The sequence below is a fragment of the Chionomys nivalis genome, chromosome 4 (genome assembly GCF_950005125.1).
Source record: "Chionomys nivalis chromosome 4, mChiNiv1.1, whole genome shotgun sequence".
NCBI lineage: Eukaryota > Metazoa > Chordata > Mammalia > Rodentia > Cricetidae > Chionomys > Chionomys nivalis.
In genome coordinates, this window is record NC_080089.1 from 106058628 (window position 1) to 106078270 (window position 19643).

Genomic DNA, 19643 nt, shown 5'->3' on the forward strand with positions numbered 1-19643 from the left:
ACTTCAACTTCTGTATAGATTATGGAATGGACAGCTTTTCAAAACTTACATGATTTTTTTTTGAAAATGTTTTCTGACTTTTCTTTATTTTTTAAATTGTTGTTTTCTAAGACTCTTTTTTTTGTTTGTTTTTTTTAAATATTTATTTATTATGTATACAATATTCTGTCTGTGTGTATGCCCGCAGGCCAGAAGAGGGCACCAAACCTCATTACAGATGGTTGTGAGCCACCATGTGGTTGCTGGGAATTGAACTCAGAACCTTTGGAAGAGCAGGCAATGCCCTTAACCTCTGAGCCATCTCTCCAGCCCAAGACTCTTTTTTTTTTTTAAATTATTTATTATGTATATAGTGTTCTGGGCACCAGAACTCATAGATAGGAGTGAGCCATCATGTGGTTGCTGGGAATTGAACTCAGGACTTCTGGAACAGCGGTCAGTTCTATTAACCTCTGAGCTATCTCTCCAGCCCTCAAAACTTACATGATTTTAAATTTTGTTTTGAATCTAAACTTAATTTTAGCCAGAAGGCCAAAATTTTAAAAATTGCCTTGAATTTGTTACTTAGCTTGATAATTGCCTTTATTTATTTGTTTAAACTTCTGTGTGTGTATGTGTGTTTGGGAGCAAGTACATGGTGCACATGTAGAAGTCAGTTAGTCAACAACCTGAAGAAGTTGGTTTTTCCTCCTCCCATGTGGGTCCTGGGAATTGAACTTAGGTCATGAGGCTTGCTAGCAGGTATCTTTGCTACTCAGCTATCTTGCTTGCCCAAGAATTACCTTCTTAATATTGAATTTTTCGGTTTTGACCTTTACATTTCCTTCTAGTTTTAAAGCACATTTTTCCTCCTTTCTGGGCTTGGTAGCGGACATAGGCAGTTAAGTTTGAGGCCAACCAGGGCTAAATAATGAGAAACCTGTCTCAGAAACACAGCAAACAACTCCCCGCTTCAAAGGTGTTTATTAGGTTTATTAGATATGCCTGTGTTATATTGTTCTATCTGTAACTTGTAAATGCTTACAGATTAGAAACAGTGATGTCTTGTAATTTATTTTGTGTTTGTATCTTAAGGATCTCCTACTGACTTCCTTGAAGAGAAAATGGCCTACCAGGAATATCAGAACAGCCAGAACTGGCCACAAGATGCAAGCTTTTGTTCCCAGCCTCAGCAAGTGTTAGGTACTAACCAGGCTGGTAAGTGCAGGCTGTTTTTGACTGCTAAATGTGAACTGTGAGGTAGGTGACAAGACTGTAGCATTTTAGCTTCAAAATAGTTCAGTAAGTCATGATCAAAGTATCATTATTTTCCATAAACATTCGCTTGGACCTTTATCTTTATCCTCTATTTTCTCTTTCTGTGTGAAATAGGTCTCTCCCTATATGTAGTCTCACAGCAGCAATTCTCCTACCTCAGCCCTTCAGCCATTCAGGGGTGGGTCGGCCACACCTAGTTTATTTATCCTTTCTTCAAAAGCACTTAGGTCCCTGTAGTTTTTTTTTAATCTTTTCAAAATCGATTACCAATAAACTGTCTCACATTCATGTACATTAAAAGCTAAAGCTTCAGGAATCCCTTAGCACCCTAATTTTTCCCAAAGAAATTGCTGCATTAAGAGCAGTGCTTCTTTTATGCCAGAGAAGTGGCTCTCAAAAGTTGTCTTCTAGTTCCAAGATGTTATTTTTAAAGATAGATAGCTCACTATATTTACCTACTGGCCTGGAACGCTGGGATTAAAGCATTCACTACTGATCTCAGCAAGCATTTGAAATGCAGTATTCTTCACAATGCCCACAAGAGAAGAGAAATGTTTTGTTTGCTCTTGTTCTACAGATAATGTTATAGCTGAGTTTGTTTGGTTTGCTTTTTTTTGAGACAGGATCTCATTGTGTAGCTCATTGGCCTTGAAGTTAAGAGTGTTGGGATTACAGACAGTATCTTCAATGCCCAGCATACAGTTTATTATTTGGTTTTTGATATATTTTTTAAAGAACTAGAAATTTGCATTACATTCTTTTTCTTTTAATAATTTAGTTAACTTTATTTTATTTTATGTGGATTGGTATGAAGGTGTGTCAGATCCCCAAAAACTGGAGTTGTTACAGGCAGTTGTTAGCTGTCATGTGGGTGCTGGGAATTGAAACCCAGGTCCTCTGGAAGAATAGCCAGTGCTCTTAACCACTGAGCCATCTCTCCAGCCCTGGTTTTTAATTTTTGTGTGTTTATGTATTTATGTGTATTTGTGTCTCCAGCACTAAAATTATCATACCAGGCTTTATTTTTATGGGGGCTGAGGATAACTCAGGTATTGATGCTTTTATGGCCAACACTTTATTTACAAAGCTATTTCCTTAGTTCCTATTTTCTTTTTGTTTTTTTTTTTTTTAAAAAAGTACTTTAAAAATGTCTGTTAGCATATTGAAATTTTAGTTTCCTCTGTACACCTTAGAATTCTAAAGTGGAGTATTGTGTTCTTTCATGAGGTTTTATGTTTGCTGGTTCTCCTAGATAATCACATTTTAAGAGAATAATGGATTATATTTTGTTATAACAAATTAGTGAATACTTAATGTCATTGTCAGATAGATAGTCATATTATTTAATTTACTATTGGCAATGCAAATATAACAAATCGGCATTCATAGGAAATAAAAGGTAATCTTTCTAATTGCATTTACTCTGTATGTCTCTTTGATTCTGTTTCATTTTAGGTCCCTTTAAGGTGCACCATGATGGTGACCTGGCAGATCTGCTCTTTGTCTCCAGCGGGTCCACAAGTGCTTCAGCATTTAGAGGGCAAAGCGACCCCCTGGGAGACAGTCACGGTACGCTTCCAACTGGAGTCGTCACGTCAGGTCTGTCAGTTATTCATTGTACAGAGATCCATACAATAAATGGCAAATGATTAAGAGAAAAAATTAAAATTTTGATGTAAGTTCTACATAAGAAATGAGCTTAGGCTGGCTTTAGCTATGCAACCAAGGACAGCCTTGGAATCCTGAGTCTGTCCTCTCCACATCCCAGTGACTTGGGGCCGTCACACCTGGACTAATGTGAAATTATGAAAAATGAAATTTGTGTTTGTATGTGTATAATGGCACCAGTAAACACACATACAGTATTCATGGAGCTAAGAGAGAGCTTTCAAATACCATATTACATAATATCTTGAACTGAAAAACAGAAAGGGAGCCAGGCGGTGGTGGCACATGCCATTAATCCCAGCACTTGGGAGGCAGAGGCAGGTGAATCTGTTGAGTAATAGGCCTCCCTGATCTGCAGAGTAAGTTTCAGGACAGCCAAGGTTTTCAAAAGAAATCCTGTCTCGAAAAACAAAACAAAAAGCAAAATCAAAAACCTTCGTCCAACTGTTTGAATAAGATTGATAGCATAGTTCAGCAGGTTCTTGTCTTGTTGGTGTCTTTTTGCTTTCCGTGCTAATGAGGCTCTTGATTTTTTGAGACGTGGTTTCTCTGTGTTGCCCTGGCTGTCATAGAACTCACTTTGTAGACCAGGCTGCCGTCAAACCCAGAGATTAACCTATCTCTGCTTCCTGAGTGCTGGGGTTAAAGGTGTATACCACTACTTCCCAGCTGCTAAGAGGTCTCTTAATCCTTAATATATACTGTCCTCTTTTTCTGCTCCTGCTTCTCTGAAGCCTTTTGTGATAATCTAATTCTCAAAAGTTCTTGTTGCATTCCTGTAGCAATTAGTCCATACCATAGCCTTTGTTATTTGATGTGCAGTCTTTGTGGATGTGGTGGTATATGCCTGTAGCACCCACTATTGAGCAGGAGGATCACCTAAGCTCAGGAGATTAAGGATAACCTATAAAACAGTGAGATTTTGTTTCCAAAAAGAGAAAGAAAAAAAAAGAGAGAGAAATTTAATCATGGGTAATAGCTGGAAACATCTGATATTAAATCTCATGTCTGACATAGAAGAACATAATCCTTGTATTTATCAACTTGCTAATAATTTATTAAGCGTTTTTATAAAGTCAGATTCCAATCCTGTTATATTTGTGAATAAAGGCTCACAGTAATTTGCTATCCACTATATTCCATTGAAGTTGATGTTTTGTAGTGCTCAGTCTTCAGTATTCTAAATCTTAATGACATCTAGTAGAAAGTAACCGATAAATATTTGTCCCCGGTGCTACTAGGCTATAGTATAGAGTGCTTGCAAAGGACCAGAGTGTGATGTAGCACCCTCATGGGGAGGCTTATAACTACAACACCAAATTAAGTCTTTAAAAATCAACAATTAACCCAGAACTAAAGAGTGCCAGAGACCAATAAAAACCTCTGCTTTTATTGGTCGTTGAGTTCGTGTCTTCTTGACAACACGTTACTGATTTAAGCTGGCAACTGCCTTTCCTCCTCCATTGATGACCGCATTTAAAAACTGTGTTTTAAAATTAGGTATGCTTCCCGGTGACTCATTTGCTCCCACAGCCGTTGTATCTCAGGAGTGGTCTGTGGAAGCCTCAAATTCTCCACACTCAGAGTCCTTCGTTTCTCCAGAAGTTATAGAAAGCCTTCAGCCCGCAGCAGGTAAATTAATAAGAGCTACTCTGTCAGTTATTGGTTATGGCACCAGTAATCACAAAGCATTCACTTTCTCAGCAGCGTATAGCAGATACAGGTAAACAAACTTTTCCCCCTTCTTTCTGTCTGAGATAGGGTCTCACTATAGAATCCTTCCTGAGTTGGAAGTCACTATGTAGATCAGGCTGGCCTCAAACTTTATGATTGGTTTATCGATTATATAACTGTCCTTTTATTTACATATGTATTTTCTCTCTTGACTGTTTCTACCCTACATTTTATATTCTTCGTACACTTGATCATAGCCAAAAGGCCAAGGAATAATGACTTGTCTTCAGCATCGTTTTATCTTTTAAATATTGAGTTGTCAAAGATAGATAGCATACATTAACTCTGATGCTTCTTAATTAATATTAATTTGATATTCATAAAAAACCAAGTATTTCTTGTTCCCTAAGTAGTTTTCATTTAATTTTTTTCATAACTTAAAAAAAGGTTTTTTTTTCCTGGGTGTGGCTGTTTTGTCTCTTTATATGAAAGTGTACCATATGTGTGCCTGGTGCCCACAGAGGCCATGAAAAAGCACCCGTGGAACTGGAGATGCAGATGCTTTTGAGCCACCATGTGGGTGCTGGAAATAGAGCCTGTGTCTTCAGGAAGAGCAGTCATTGCTCTTAACTGCTGAGACATCTCTTCAGTAGATATCCACTAGAAAGTGGCCAATAAATATATGTTCCTGGTGCCACTAGACTATAGTGTTAACTCTTTTGCCTGGTAACAATTTACTTTAACCTTTTCAATGAGGTGGCTCGTGTATGAAGAACACTTGGTGTTTTTGCAAAAGGACCAGCATTTGATGTAACACATACATGGGGAGGCTTGTAACTACAGCACCAAATTAAATAAGTGTTCAAAAATCAACAATTAACCCAAAGCTGAAGAATGTCAGCAGCAAATTTTTTGGATTATTTAGAGACAAGGTTTCTTTGTGTAGCCAGAAAGTAATATTTAAATTCAGGGCTATGAGTAGTTAATGCTAGACTGTATTTTTTTTAAAAAAAGATTTTTTTCTTTTTTCTTTTTGAATTTGTTTTTATTTTATGTGTTTTGATAGTTTGCCTGCATGTATATCTGGTGTAGACAGTTACAGACTGCCATATGGGTGCTGGGAATTAAAACTAGGTCCTCTAAAAGATCCAGACAGTGCTCTTAACCTCTCACCCATCTCTCTAGCCCTGCTGGGTTCTAAATTTTTTTTAATTAATTTTCTTAGAGCTATCCAAGGAAATAGAAGTGGAATCAGTAAAAGAGCAGCTGCCAACTGAAGCACTGGAAATGATGGCAGAAGAGATGACGACTGCGGTGCCATCTCGAGAAGCAGAGGTATCTCCATCCACAGACATGACACCAGGCACAGAAACAGCAGTGACATTTTCTAAAGACCCAGAAGAGAACACCAAACCAGATGTGATTCTGTCAGATGTTACACAACCATCCATTGAATCAGATATGTTCCTGGCTGAGGACATGGAACTGCATGTAGAAACAGAGGTGGCCCCAATTAAGGGGCCGACAGAAGCAGATGTATCTTTGACCAAGGATGTGGCACCTCCTACAGAAATTGAAATGGTCCCAGGCAAGGATGTGACACTGCCCAAAGAAACAGAGATGGCACTTCCAATAAAAAGGGACTTGGTACCATCTGAGGATGTGGTTCTTCCCAAAGAAACAGAGCTAGCACCAGTCAAGGCCATGGTTCCACCCTCAGAAATAGAGGTGGCACTGGCAAAGGATGCTGCGTCCTCTGTGGAAACGCCTTCGGCTGAGGAGATGGACCTGGTATCAGAAGCAGAGGTGGGCCTTGCAAAGGACTTGGCACTGCCCTCAGACACCCTGATGATCTTGACAAAGGATGTAACTTTGCCCTTAGAAACGGAGGGATCTCTGGTTAAAGGCATGACTCCATCTCTGGAAACTGAAATAGCCATGAATAAGGATATAGCTCCACCCCCTGAAACAAAATTGGACATGGTGAGAGATACGACTCCATTCCCAGAATCAGAAGTGCCTCTGGGCAAGGAAGTGGTTATACTTACAGAAACAAAGGTGACTGAGTTCAACAATGTGACCCCACTTTCAGAAAAAGAGGTAGCCTTAGGCAAGGACATGTCTCTACCTCCAGAAACAGAGGCTCCCCTGCTTGAGGATGCCATTTGGCCTTCGGAAACCCAGATGACCCTGGACAACAGTGTGACTCCAGCCAAGGATGTTACACTACCCTCGGAAACAGAAGTAGCAACAGCTCAAATTAAAGACAAGGAAAATGCACAGACCCAAGAAGAACCAAATGAAGACTCCCAGTTAGAATTTGTCCAGCACACGGGACAGTCAGTAGCACCTCCTTGTATGATTCTACCAGGTATGGGCTCCTGCTTTCTTTCAGCATTCTCTCTACTAATGTATAGACTAGGGAACAAGTGCCAAACTCTGTAGAAATGGACCCTCGGTGCTCTACAGGTCCACTCCCATTTCTCCAGTCCGTGACCTTGCCCTCCCCTTCCTCTGGCTAGTCACATTCTGTGTTTTTCTTTTCTTTTCTTTTCTTTTCTTTTCTTTTCTTTTCTTTTCCTTTCCTTTCCTTTCCTTTCCTTTCCTTTCCTTTCCTTTCCTTTCCTTTCCTTTCCTTTCCTTTCCTTTCTTTCTTTCTTTCTTTCTTTCTTTCTTTCTTTCTTTCTTTCTTTCTTTCTTTCTGTTTTTGTTTTTCGAGACAGGGTTTCTCTGTGGTTTTGGAGCCTGTCCTGGAACTAGCTCTTGTAGACCAGGCTGGTCTCGAACTCACAGAGATCTGCCTGCCTCTGCCTCCGCCTCCCAAGTGCTGGGATTAAAGGCGTGCGCTACCACTGCTTACTTCATCCTTTTTTTCTTCCTGGCAAATGAGGCAATAAGATCCACAAAGCACCATCGTGGCTTGTATGTGTGTGCACTACCTCTGCTATTCTCCTGTTTTTTTTTTTTTTTTTTTTTTTTTTTGGTTTTTCGAGACAGGGTTTCTCTGTGGTTTTGGAGCCTGTCCTGGAACTAGCTCTTGTAGACCAGGCTGGTCTCGAACTCACAGAGATCCGCCTACCTCTGCCTCCCAAGTGCTGGGATTAAAGGCGTGCGCCACCACCGTATTCTCCTGTTTTTATGGGTAAACTTTTCTCAAGGAAAGCCACCCTGTCCTCACTGGACAAGTCCCATTCCCTTAAGTATGCCGTTTTCTAGCCGTCACTCTCTTTTCGGTTCCTCTTAATTAAATCTCCTTTCCATTGGATCATGCCTTCCGTCTTTTAAAAAGGTTTTGGTGGTTTTGTTTGTCTTCTTTTATTTGTTTTTGGGGGTTTTTGTTTTTTGGGTTTTGGGGGGGGGCGTAGGCTGTTTTGAGACAGGATTTCTCAGAAGCTATGGAGCCAGTCCTGGAACTAACTCAGTCTGTAAACCAGGCTGGCCTTGAATTCACAGAGTTCTGCCTGCCTTTTCCTCCCAAGTGCTGGGATTAAAAACATGTACCACCACCGCCCAGCTCTTTTGTTTTTAGTTTTTGCTTTATTTTATCTACAAAGACAGATGTTTCATTATGTAAAGGCACCAGCCGTGAAATCTGGTGACCTAAGTTCAGTTACTGGGACCTATATGGTGAATGGAGAGAACCAACTGAGAACTGCTGTTCTCTGACCTCCAAATACATGCTGTGACATGCATGCTCCTCCACATTTAATTTTAAAAAAGGAAAGCAAGGGAACCCTCTTGACTCTGCCTTCCAACTGTTCCTCTTGTTTTCTGTTCTTTAGGAGAATTCTCTAAAACACATTCATCTCCAATTTATGGCAGATGGAAAAAAAAAACAATTGAAATCCTGTTTCTCTGAAACTTAACATGAATTTTACTATTACGTTTAGAACCAGTCAAAGCTGCAGACCAAAAATCAAACTTGCCAATAGATGAAGGTTCTCTGTTAGAGGATTTAGAGCAAAAGGAAACATCTGGCAGTCATCCTTGTGAACTTTCTTCAGGTAAGGTGGGGATAATTTGAACTTTCTTCAGATACCACAGTTACACATGGTGGGATGGTGATGGTGCATTATTTGGTTTGTGTGGTGGTAATTATTAGCTGTACAGTTTACAAAATCAATTTTCTTCAATACTTTCCATTTCTTTAGGCAGAAAGTGAGGTTCTTACATATTTACTGTTCTGTCAGTTGAGGACACTAAGTTTTGATCCAGTTGAACTGTTCACTATTCTGTCGGTCTTTAGCTTATTATTTAAATTTTCTCAGTTTATTTAACTACTTCAATAAGGTAAAGATTTTAAATGTCTTAATTTAAATGTTTTATAAATATATCTGAAAAAATTCTTGATCTAAGGTAATGATCTTTGATTGCTCCAACTAAGGATGAAAATGATTTAGATAAAAGATTTATGAATGAATGCCATGAACATAGACCACTTAAATGAATCACTAAACAAATTTTCTGTTTAGAAATGATGATAAGACATTTGTTGTTTAGAATTTTAGCCAAATTCGTGTATTACAGGTACCTCTCCTTCACGAGGTAAACACGTTTACAGACCCGGTGACCGCAGGCCAGCCCAGGCCAGGCCTGCCAGGGTCCCTCCTGAGCTGCTGGAAGGTTCTCTTTCATGGAAGACTCCTGATCCTAGGCTGGGCCCCTACCCTTTGCCTGAGTTGGGTTTGTTCTCTGGTTCATCTTCTTGTGGTGAGCATGGGAACCAAAGGAAAAGTATTTATGCTGAATCCCTAGTGTCCCAGAGAGATCATGGCAGGGAGGCCAGGGATATAGAAAACATGCCTATGATAATGAGGAAAAAGAAAAAGAAATCAAAGCAAAAGAGATATCCTCAGTCACGAGCTGGGGGACCTTGGGATCACAATGCAGACAAGCCCAAAGATCATCCTGTTCTTGGGCCCTTGAAGTCAGATGTTGATCCTGGCCAACCAACTACTGTGGGCACAGAATATGGCCTTGTAGCCAGAGAAGTTTTGAAATTTGACTGTGCGGAAAGTCACAGCATTACTTCATGTCCAGAAAAACCTACAGAGACTGTTGTAAATGCTCAGCTCAAGCTGAGAGTAGAGGAAAACCACAGAGGGATCAGCTCAGTGCCAGAGAATCAAGATGCGAGCAGGGCGGTGGACCCATCCAGTTTTGAAGGGTCTCCAATGGGCAGTGCTGCACACAAAGGAGCAACTCGGCTAGGAAGTTGTTCCCCCATAGTGGGTCAAGAGATTATGGATAGAGTTTCAGAACCTACAACAGAAAAAGTACTATCAAATTTGACCCTCACTTCAACAGAGCACAGTCCGTCAAAAGACCATCTAAAAGAAGGGAGTGGGGAAAGTCAAATGAGTGAAGTGCAGGGGTTTGCTGCTGGAGCTGATGATGTTAGAGAACTAAAACCAGAGACATCCCCTCAGCAGAAAGAAACAACCAGCCTGTCTGCTTCTAAGGAGCTGAAAGACCAAGAGTTAATTCAGGCTCCTGTGCTAGAGACTGAGCCATTTAAGAGAAAGATAGGTGACAGCAAAAACAGAAAGGGAAGGGGTCCTGGGAAAGTCAAAGAAGGCTCTGGGAAGTTAGGAAACAAATCTGAGGTGTCATTCCTTCCGAACAGTGTGAAGGAGCAGAGAGCTGTTACTATGCCACATGAGCCAGTCCCTGAACCTAAAATAGTGAGTATTGAGGCTCCAAGAAGAGGGCTAGGCTTGGATTCCTCAGAGCAACCAGAGGCTATTTCTGATCTCACTGAGTCAGTGGTGAGGGTGTCCGAAGACATGGCTGATGCTGGTGTGGGAAGCACCGTACAGCCATTGATTTCTATGGAAACTGGGTCAAGCTTGACTCAGACTTCGGAGGCTAGTTCAGAAAGAAGAGCTGAGGTTAAAAACCAGAGCAAGGAAGGGAGGTGTCCTGGGATGGATTATGAGTCAACTCCCTGGATTTCCGCAAAGACCAAAAAGAGAGACAATGAAGGCAAAAACAAAAAGTTTAAAAATAATTACCCTGTACAGCCTCGCAAAATGGAGGACAAGGAGGAAGTCATCTGCCCGCCTTGTCTAAAGGAGAGTGATGATGGTGATATAGCCCTTAACCACAGGGAGTTAGGCCAGACTTTCCCTAAAGTACACGATTCTTTGTTCTCACACACATCTCACACATCCACAGTGGAAGTTGCCGACAAAAAGAGTAAGAATGTTGAGTCTAATTCTGTTGAACCTGGGGCTCTTGTGGGAAATAAGACAAACTCAGTCCAAGGTTCTATTGTTACTATTGAACCAGCTGCCAAGGTATCAGATGGGAGCCCCCAAGACCCAATCTGTGGGGCAGGATTTGTTCCCTCAAAAGAACCCGAGGAAAACAAGACACGTGTAGCCAAGGGACACACTGCAGTGGCTGACAAACCTAATAAAAGGAGCAATGATGGGAAGTGTAAAAAAGTTAAAAATAGTTTTCCCGAGAAGCACATTTTGGAGATTAAGACAGATACAACAAAAATACACATTCCCATGGAAACCACAGCAAACTGTAGAACTGAAGGAATGGGGTATATGGATGAAAATAGAAATATTACCTTTACTTCTGGGATAACACCAACAGGGCTGATGAGTAAGTCAGCTCCTCCAGAGGTAATGGAATCAGCAGGCTGTGAAACACTGCCCTGCCCTACTCCTCAAGTAGTAAAGGAAGATGATTCTTTCCCTGACACCTCCAGAAAAAGTGGGCAGGAGAGATTCCTAGCCCAGAACTCCAGCTTATTAGTACAGGATACTTACAGCAAAGATGGAGTCCCAGGTCAAGAAAGATACAAAGCTCCCTCTGCTGCTGTGCCCTCTGCTAGCACTGAAGGAGTTCCTGGGACTTCTACAGGAGCCCAAGGAAAGTCTAACAGTCATGGAGACCATTCTCTTAAGAACAATGGCGAGTTTTCAGATTGCGGGAAGAATGAAATAGGGGTAATCCCCGAAAGGCATGAGGCAGGAGAATCAGAGCCAGAGCAGCACGGGTCCTCTGAGCATTCAGCAGGGCCTGCCACAGAGCCAGTTGAAGGGCACGTCCCGCCTAGTGTGCCCACAGAAAGCCAGAACCTGCCACGAGAGCTGAGAGGCCTAGAAGCACATGCAGGTAGTGCTGGTTTGCCAGCATCTCTAGTGAAGGAAGAGAAGAGAACTGAGAAACACCCTGCCCCAGTTCAAAACCCCAACCCTCTGAGAAGTAAAACACCGAAATTTAGTTTGTCTGAGGACCAAAATGAGAGAGATTCCAAGGGCTCAGATAGTTTAGGTAAGAAGGTAGATACCATTCTCTTGCCTCCAGAAAATGAAAAGGATAAATTAAAAGAAACCAGTTTGTCTTGTGAAGTCAGGCAATTGGAGTGTGTTGCTGTGCCAACAACAGAACAGTCTGACTTCTCATGTGGCAGTGTGGAGGGTGAAGATAAATTAGTAGTAACTGCTTACAAGGATCCCCAAGTTCCACAGTTCAAAGATGACGAGATTGAAGCTCCTCAGATGATGGGCATATCTGAGCTGAAGCTGTTGAGTGAAAGGAAGAAGGAAGATGAAAGCAAGATGACAGAGCCAGTGAAAGGCTACATGAGACCCACCAAGTCTCGAGGACTTACCACACTTTTGCCAAAGTCTGCAAGCCAGGAAAGAGATAAATCGAAGCTGCTCAAGTCCAGTGGTATGACCTTGCCGTGGGAAAACGTGTGTGCTTTGGTTTTTGAGTCAGCCTCACCATAGCAAACAGCCTGTGCCTTGGTTCCATTTAGACTCTAACCATCCTTGTTGAGCATTGCTTTGCTGGCATGAACCCCCCCCCCCCAGCTAAGGCGTGCCTGTGTTCAGCTAGAGGAGACTGGAGACTCGGTTGCATGCCTTTTTAATGCACCATTGAATCTTGAGATTTATGGAATGTTGTAGAGGAACATAGCAATCCTCTTTATTTTTATTTTTTTTATTTATTTTTATTTTCTATTTTTTAGGAATCCTCTTTATATTGCACATCCTATGTGTAAAGTTTATTAGGCAAAGTATCAATCATTATTTGGTGTAGGTATTTACAGGAGAAAAAAATCTGGCTGATTATTTTAAACAGCTTTATTTTTTATTTTTTCGTTTTTAATATACAAATAGGGCAAGCTAGTGGGAGTAAATATCCAAATTGCTTTAAATTCAAATGAAAATGATAAGCCTTCTTTACTAGTAGTTATTACATTGGCAGGCACAGACCTCAGGTTCCAGCAGTGGGAAATGATCTCAAGATATCAGGAGAGACTGGTTTTACTAGTTTTGCTGCTGCAACTACCCCTGGCCAATATGTGATTGTGGACTAGAGTTTGGGGCATAGCCTATGTTCACCAAACTTCACCTATGATGGTAAAATTCCTCCCAGTTTTGCGCTTTCAGATTTTCATAAGTAATTGGAGTGAAATTAGATGAAATTTTTTCTTTTTTCTTTTCTTTCTTTTTTTTTTTTATTTATTTATTAATTATGTGTACAACATTCTGCTTCCCACACACCAGAAGAGGGCACCAGATCTTGTTACAGATGGCTGTGAGCCATCATGTGGTTGCTGGGAATTGAACTCAGGACCTCTGGAAGAGCAGTCAATGCTCTTAACCTCTGAGCCATCTCTCCAGCCCTGAAATTTTTTCTTAAGATTTAGAGATTAATATGTGTGCTTGCATTGCCACCCCACCCCCAGTACATATTTAATCATGGTTTTAAAATATTTAGAAATATTTCCTTCCTTTTGAAGATTTTTGCTGCCAACAACAGTGTTTTATTAATCAATTTGCATGATCCAGCTACTAACTTGAGAAATTTTAAAACAACAATAAAAACATCAGTTGCCTGGGCCAAGTAGCCAATTAGACTTGTACAGAAGCTTCATCCTGAGGCTGTTGTTCTGCATGGTGTGGACTTGTTCCTGTGGGGAAAGCTTGTGCTGGGTATGAATGAGCACATGGATTGGAATCCTTGGTGGTGTGAGAAAGGATACACATGCTATTTTCATCTTTCTGCTTTTATTTTTCTTCTCTTAGCTATTCTATTTACAAAGCAGAAAATGAAATAGAATAACATATAGAGAGCATTCCAGAATTCTACCGTATTTTAAAGTTTTGGTTTCTAGACCAGTTCTTTAGTTTTGTCAATGATTACAAGGTAACAAGTAAAATTTTGGGAGAACTTAGCCAGTATTTCCAAAGAAATGTTCAATGTTTGTAGAAAATCCTAGAAAGCAGGTTTGTTCTTAGTTAGAACCTGCAGAGCACTCTGGACACTTCCAGGTCATTCCAGGCTCAGTTGTATGTTGGAAGGAGTCACCTTGCAGAGTGGCTGTGGGGAGTGTAATGAGTATTGCATAGATTTATTGCTGCTTCTCTAAATTCTACCAATTGCTACCTCTAAGAACAATAGATGCTTTTGAATATAGTTAAAAAAGCTTTTACCTGGGCTGGAGAGATGGCTCAGTGGTTAAGAGCATTGCCTGCTCTTCCAGAGGTCCTGAGTTCAGTTCCCAGCAACCACATGGTGGCTCACAACCATCTGTAAAGAAGTCTGGCGCCCTCTTCTGGCCTTCAGGCATACACACAGAATATTGTATACATAATAAATCAATAAATATTTAAAAAAAAAAAAAAGCTTTTACCCCAGTACTGGACAGATGGCTCAGCGGTTAAGAGCACTGGCTGCACTTCTAGAGGACCCAGGTTCAATTCCCAACAACCACATGGTGGCTGACAACTGTATGTAATTCCAGTTCCAGGTGCTTGAAGACCTTCACACTAATGCACATAGAATAAAGTTAAGTAAAATCTTTTTAAAAAATGTTTTATTCTGAGTTGGGCATCCTAGGTCACACCTGTATTTCCAGAGTTTTGGAGATGAAGGTAGGAGGATCGGGAGTTCAAAGACAGTCTGGGATAATTAAAACCCTGTCAAAAAAAAAGTCAAGAAATTTTCCTTATTTTTTTCATACTTATCATTTTTTGTTTATAAGTATAGTCATCTCTCTAGTTCTCCAAAGTTATTGATTTTTTTTAATTGACTAACTTATTGACAAGGTACAAAGAAATGAGCAATAAATTGTCTTTTCCCTTCTGTTAAACAATTGTAGTTTTTCCCTTTAGACGTTTAACAGTATTATATATCCTTCCAAAGAAGTTATACTTAAAAATAATGGCATGCTTACTAATACAAACCCTTTTTAAACTCGTCAGACTTTCAGAAGAGCTTTACAGGTCTGTGCATACAAATATAGTAATACTCCTCCCCCTCCCCTCCCACAGACAGGGTTTCTCTGTAGCTTTGGAGGCTGTCCTGGAACTACTCTTGTAGATCAGAGATCCGCCTGCCTCTGCCTCCTGAGTGCTAGGATTAAAGGCGTGCGCCACCACCGCCCGGCTGCCATACTCAATTTTTTTTTTTTTTTGGTTTTTTTCGAGACAGGGTTTCTCTGTGGTTTTGGAGCCTGTCCTGGAACTAGCTCTTGTAGACCAGGCTGGTCTCGAACTCAAAGAGATCCGCCTGCCTCTGCCTCCCAAGTGCTGGGATTAAAGGCGTGCGCCACCACCGCCCGGCCATACTCAATTTTTAAGGCAGGGTTTTATTACACAGTACAGTAGTCCTGGGATTGGTGGGATTGTCTGCAGGTGTCAGGCAGAGAAACAAACTGGGAAGAGGTAAGAATGCAAACTCTCTTTAGTGTGACTTAGACCAGTTTATTGACAGCCTATTTTTTTTTTTTTTTCCTTTTTTGGTTTTTTGAGACAGGGTTTCTCTGTAGCTTTGGAGCCTGTCCTGGAGCTCCCTTTGTAGACCAGGCTGGCCTCGAACTCACAGAGATCCGCCTGCCTCTGCCTCCCGAGTGCTGGGATTAAAGGCGTGCGCCACCACCGCCCGGCTATTGACAGCCTATTTAGGCACAGTACAACTTAGATAAAAAGTATCCTGGTATAATAAAATACTTGGTGCTTAGTCACATCAAAACTCAATTCAAAATAAATGCCATTTCTTATAAGAAGATGGGTTTTAGAGATAGGCTACCCTGTCTTAGCTTAAGGCCTAAGAAAGGATCTGGCCTGGTCCCAGCCATACAGATAGTGTGGGGTCATTTGGGCTATCAGACATCTCTGATTCTGGTCGTAGGAGCTTGGGGGAGCCTCTGACTATAGAGGTAATGGTCATTTAGATACTAACCATCTCTGATGTTGGTTGTGAGAGTTTGATCTGCTCTAACCCGACAGATAATTCACCTCCAATTCCCAACGTTCTGGATGAAAAAACCGGTTATATGTTCTTCCCTTTGAAAGGGCAGTCCTGTATGCTTAACATTCCTGGTTTCTCTTATCTGTGGGCACAAGGCCCTTCCTGTTCCCAACGCTGGGAGGCCTGAAACACTCTCTGACTAGATAGATGGCCTCTGTCTCCTCAGTGCTGGAATTACAGGCACATACCACATCTGCTCTGGTGTTTTTTTATCCATGGCCTTAGTAAATTTTACCATTGCTGTTTACTTTGAGTTATTCATGTTAGCTGTTATATTCCAGATTGTTGATCCTCACCTGTTTTGACTCCATTTGTCCTGTCAGTGGTGTTATACATAGATTTCAATCTTTGGTCAATGTAGATATTAGTTGTTGGGGAATATTGTTTTAAGGTGTGTTACTTTTGTTTATGTTACATTTGTTTAACTCTGAAGCTGTGATTCTTTGCCTGTTTAAAACACCTGACAATCTAATAAATAGCTGAATGATGAGTCAGAACCAAGGAGGCAGGACTGGCACACAAAGTATAAATAGAAGGAGAACCGGGCTGGCGAGATGGCTCAGTGGTTAAGAGCATTGCCTGCTCTTCCAAAGGTCCTGAGTTCAATTCCCGACAACCATATGGTGGCTCACAACCATCTGTAATGGGGTCTGGTGCCCTCTTCTGGCCTGCAGACATACACGCGGACAGAATACTGTATACATAATAAGCAAATAAATAAATATTTAAAAAAAAAATAGAAGGAGAACCAAAGAAGAGGAGGAGCAATAAGAGAACAGGGGGAGGAGTACATCTGAACCAACCACCCAGCCAGCCATGGAGTAAGAGTGAAAGTAAAATATACAGAAGAAAGAAAAAGAAAAGACCCAGAGGCAAAAACTAGTCAGGATTATTTAAGCTGACAAGAAACAACCCAAGCTAAGGCCCGCCATTCATAACCAAGAACAAACCTCTGTGTATAGTTGGGTGTTTTTTTTTTTTTTTTTTTTTTTTTTTTTAATTTTCGAGAGAGGGTTTCTCCGTAGCTTTTAGTTCCTGTCCTAATGTGTATAGTTTATTCAGGAGCTGGGTGGTGGGCTCCCCAAAGTCAAAAGACCAAAGAGTAAAAATACCACCACCAACAATTAGTGGCATTAATAAAAAAATAATAGTACTGAAATAGATGACCTGAATTTGATTTTCAGACCCTATATGATAGGAGAGAACTGACTCCTTCCTTCAGGTTGTTCTGACCTCCAAATAATCTATAGCATGCATGTGTATACAAATATTGGTGAGTGGATATTATTTATCTGGTTACCCATAAAACTTCCCTCTCTCTCTCTCTCTCTCTCTCTCACACACACACACACACACACACACAACACATACACTATATATTTTATATGAGACTCAAGATTATACAGAGGTAAGAAGAGCTGATTCAGAAACCAAGTCTTATTGACTCTGAAGTGTTACACATTCTTTCCTTAGGGGAATTTCATACAAGTTGTAGGTACTTCCCAATAAAAACATAGATGACAGTTGGTAACTATATAATTTTGCTTTTGTTTGCTTGTTTTGAGTCTCCCTGTATAAACGTGGCTAACCTGTAACTCACAGAGATCTGACTGCCTCTCTTTTTTGCTGGCATTAAAGGCGTACTTTACCCCACCCAGCATATTTTTTGTTTAGTTTAGATTTAGATTAAATTCTAAGCCTTTGACTCTGGTATTTTCCATACTAAGTTTATGTTTGATTTACTGGTGTATTCTTCTTTGTATTTAGTGTAGAATTTTACATCTATTTTAAATTTAGAATGAATTGCCTTATGTTATCTTTAGCGTCTTTGGAAATGAGGAAAGTCAGTAAATTTCTTCTAGCATTCTGTTTTCTCTCTCTTTACATTTTCATGCCACCTTCAAGTTTGGGAAAACTTTAGCAAAAGGTTTCTTCACATATATTGCATATTGTTCTAGGCAGGAAAGATTTATGGATTACATGAGGAAGCCTGAGCCAACATGTCAAAATAGGTCTTATTGCAGTACCACTCTTTTTTTATAAAAGGGGAGCACAAGTTTGGAAGGAAGGGTGTTTCCTGTGTGGTTACAGTATATACTTCTCCGTAGCTCTTTCCCTGGAAACCAAGAAGAGTTGGATGACAGTGCACTGGGGGAATGTTGCTGTGAGTTGGGAACCCTATATAGATAGGCCCTTTCTTGCCGTGCTGAAGCTGAAGCCTGTTCTCCTTTTTATCTGGCTTCGTTTCTTTTACTTCAGTTTGCTAGAGCTCATCAACTGTTTGCCAACAGCTGGGAATGTCAGTTTATGGTAGGAGACTGTCTTGGTGTGAAACTGGAAGTCATTTATAAACTCAGAATTCTAACAGTTTCAAGGTCCTTATACATAAATAAAATATGCTCAGCAGATTTTTAAAAAGTTTCTGTAGTCTTAGGAGTTGCTACTATTTCACAACTAGAGAAGCATCCATTTCATAATCTTCTCTTAAAAGGCTGCCCTTTTTGTCTTTCGTTTTGCTGTCCTCTGCTTACCTTCTTACTGCCTGGTGTTTTGATTTCCTTGACAGTCTCTCCCAGCAGCCCAGATTGACCTTGACACCTTCCCTCTATCTCCCCAGTGCCAGAGGCTTTTGTGCTACTATGCCCAGATTTTTTCTTTTTGCATATTAGTGGAATTTACTGGGATTCTGTATCATACAACTAAAAATAGCTATCATTTATTAAAAATTGCCTACTACTGTTCTAAACTCTCTTTTTTGTTTTTTTATTTATTTATTTATTAAAGATTTCTGCCTTCTCCCCGCCACCTGTTCTAAACTCTCTTTAATCCTCAATTAACCCTCAAATAATTCCACTTGAGTGGTACTACTATCACCTTTTTGAAAGAAAACATCTCAGTAGGTTTTTGAATGTTGGTTATCTTGCATTGACTGATGTGTAGATATATGTGAGGTGGGGATCGAACACAGAGCGTCACATTCAATTACTCCAACACAGAAAAAAAAGTTTTATATTTAATATTTATATTTCTCCTTACAAAGGATACTAGTATGTTTTTTCTTCTTTGCCATGTTGAGGCTAGAAGCCTGAGCCACACAGATGCTACACAAACACTCCCATCACTGAACTACCCTACTTACAGAGGCCCTTCACATTCTTCACTTTTACTCTCTGACTGATAGAGCATTAGACGATTCAAGAAACATAGTAAAAATAAACTTCTGAATTTCACTGTTGTAGATACATCCATTTTATTAAAATATGAAGGTAAGGACTGGAGAGATGGCTTAGAGGTTAAGAACACTGACTACTCTTCCAGAGGTCCTGAGTTCAATTCCCACGGTGACACACAGTCATCTATATTGAGATCTAAAGCCCTCTGCTGGTGTGTGGGCAAACATGCAGACAGAACACTATGCATAATAAATAAATAAATCTTGTAATAAAATATGAAGGTAAACAGTAAATGGTACTTTTACTTTTTTCCCTTGACATATCCACTGAAGACATCATCTCATCTATGAACAAATTCAAAGTGCTGTTCTTTGAACTGGTTAGCAGTTGTGGTCATTTGTTTAAGTTTACACACAAGTTAATGCCTGTTGCTTTGCAAATAGTGGACATACAGTATGATTTGTATGTGTTGGTATTTCATGCATTCATTCAACAGTACCTAATTATTTTATTGCATGTTCTAAAGATAGGTAAGAGTTGGGTGTGGTGGTACACACGGGGCAAGCTGATCTCTGTGAGTTCAAG

At 40.3% G+C, this 19643-nt stretch overlaps 1 protein-coding gene across 13 annotated transcripts in view; it reads left to right on the forward strand.

Annotated features, from left to right (window-relative positions):
- Map4 (microtubule associated protein 4) overlaps positions 1–19643 on the forward strand; it is a 133227-nt gene that overhangs the window by 77704 nt on the left and 35880 nt on the right. For 8 of the 13 annotated variants that reach the window (XM_057766369.1, XM_057766363.1, XM_057766367.1 and 5 more), the window contains exons 4-8: positions 1075–1197; positions 2713–2856; positions 4426–4557; positions 5825–6970; positions 8490–8603. In XM_057766369.1, the coding sequence (XP_057622352.1) occupies positions 1075–1197; positions 2713–2856; positions 4426–4557; positions 5825–6970; positions 8490–8603 (1659 nt within the window). Of the gene's footprint in view, positions 1–1074; positions 1198–2712; positions 2857–4425; positions 4558–5824; positions 6971–8489; positions 8604–9126; positions 12308–19643 lie in introns of all 13 variants that reach the window. The other 5 variants (XM_057766365.1, XM_057766366.1, XM_057766362.1 and 2 more) reach the window with 2 other exon arrangements.